The following is a 1549-nucleotide window of genomic DNA, read 5'->3' as shown; positions in this document are numbered from 1 at the left end:
CTCAGCGGGGGAACCCACAGCACAGGACCTACCTATAGAAGGTGAGCATGCAGCCGGTGATGGTCATGTTCATGGGCACCTGGGCTGACATGCGGCCAATCAGGATCACCTTCTCACCCGTGTCAGGATGGAAGGCAGAGTCGTACACATACTTGGCCCTCCACAGCTGGTCTTCGGTCAGCCCTGGAATCACCACGCCGGCCCTGCAAAGGTTATCAGGGGACAAACAGACCACTCTAGGGTGCAGACATGCCCTCCCCAGCCCGCCTGGCTCAGGGGGAGACTTTGGTCCCCAATCTCGGAATAACGGAGCTCCTGGTGTGCAGAAGAGAATCTAATCTTCCTGAAGCGGGGAGCTCCTACTCTTTTTTCCCTTCTAGCCACACAAAGAGGGCTGCCCTGTGTTTCTGCCCAAATACTGGTGGTTTCCAATGGGTCAAAAATGGCTAGGGGGATTGCAAGGGTTTTTCCTCCTGGAGACAAAGGGGATGCCCTCCTACCTCCTTGGGACTCAACTTTGAGCCCCTCTGTTCTTGCAGAGGGTGGCCCAGCAGTGGGATGGGTCCCTGTAGAGGTTTGTGAGGCATAAATATCAAGGCCACTTCCTCAACCCAAACACTCTAAAATCTTTTGGGTTAAAGCTCTGTGCCATAGTTGTCCGTGATTCCAGCAGATAGGGACAGGGAGTGAGGGCTGGGGACAGGTGCAAAGGGTTCTGTATTAACGGCAGGGAATGAGACCTGGGGTATAGGATCAGATGGGGAAGGGGGTCACCTGTAGTTCTGCACGATGTTCCGGGAAGCTTCCAGCTGTGCCCCAGACAGCAGCAGATTTCGGGGGTCAGTAACAGTGAAGAAGTGCCGGGCTCTGCCCAGGAAAGTGCTTTGATCCCAGCGAGGTTCCTGGATGTTGATATTTAAGGGCAACTCACCCATTTTCTGCAGGGCAGGGAGCAGGGTCAGAGGACTCCAAGGAGAGGGTCCCAGGGCTCCACCTGGGGGAGCCTTTGGTGGCCCTGCCCTGGTCTCTGGGCCTATCGCCTATCCCTTCTGGAGCTCAAGGTGACTCCAGATCTGTAAGCAACAGTGGGGGGAGGAGCTGTTTTCTAGGCAATGTCCTGGCCCAGGGACCTACCACCACTGGAGGAGGCTGAGGGTGGAGGGAGGTGGTGGGAGGGGACAGAACCAGGAAAACAGATTTTATGCTCTGGCCTAGTGCAGATTTTCATGAGTGAGAATTTACATGTGTGTGGTTGATGCATGAGCAACAACTAATCCCATGCAGCTACTCTTGTGCTCTGTTTGCGCAAAAGTGCATATTATATGCATCCCACATTTAAGTTCATGTCACTTCAGGCCCCAGCTGCCCTGAGACCTGGATACAAACTCCCAAGGCTACTTGGGAAGGTAGCATAAGCCAGCCCACACCCCAGACCCAGATTGGACGAGAGTGGGAGCTCATTGGCCATCCAAGGGCTTATCTATCCTAGATCTCAAACAGGAACTCTGATGCCAGCTGGGTGTGTGTGTGTGTGTGTGTGTGTGTGTGT

The 1549-nt window shown here is 54.4% G+C and overlaps 1 protein-coding gene across 1 annotated transcript; it reads right to left on the bottom strand.

Moving 5' to 3' along the window:
- Positions 1–16: 16 nt before the first annotated feature.
- On the bottom strand, positions 17–1533 carry LOC102251153 (sideroflexin-3). The gene is made up of 2 exons (XM_005852993.2): positions 775–1533; positions 17–203 (listed from the first exon to the last, which is right to left on the bottom strand). The coding sequence occupies exons 1-2, from the start codon at positions 933–935 to the stop codon at positions 29–31; spliced, it is 336 nt and encodes a 111-aa protein (XP_005853055.2). The 5' UTR covers positions 936–1533; the 3' UTR covers positions 17–28.
- Between the last annotated feature and the right edge of the window lie 16 nt (positions 1534–1549).

Source organism: Myotis brandtii, unplaced genomic scaffold (genome assembly GCF_000412655.1).
Source record: "Myotis brandtii unplaced genomic scaffold, ASM41265v1 C42485754, whole genome shotgun sequence".
NCBI classification, from domain to species: domain Eukaryota; kingdom Metazoa; phylum Chordata; class Mammalia; order Chiroptera; family Vespertilionidae; genus Myotis; species Myotis brandtii.
Note: the sequence above shows the minus strand (reverse complement) of the source record. Positions and strands in the feature narration are given on the sequence as shown.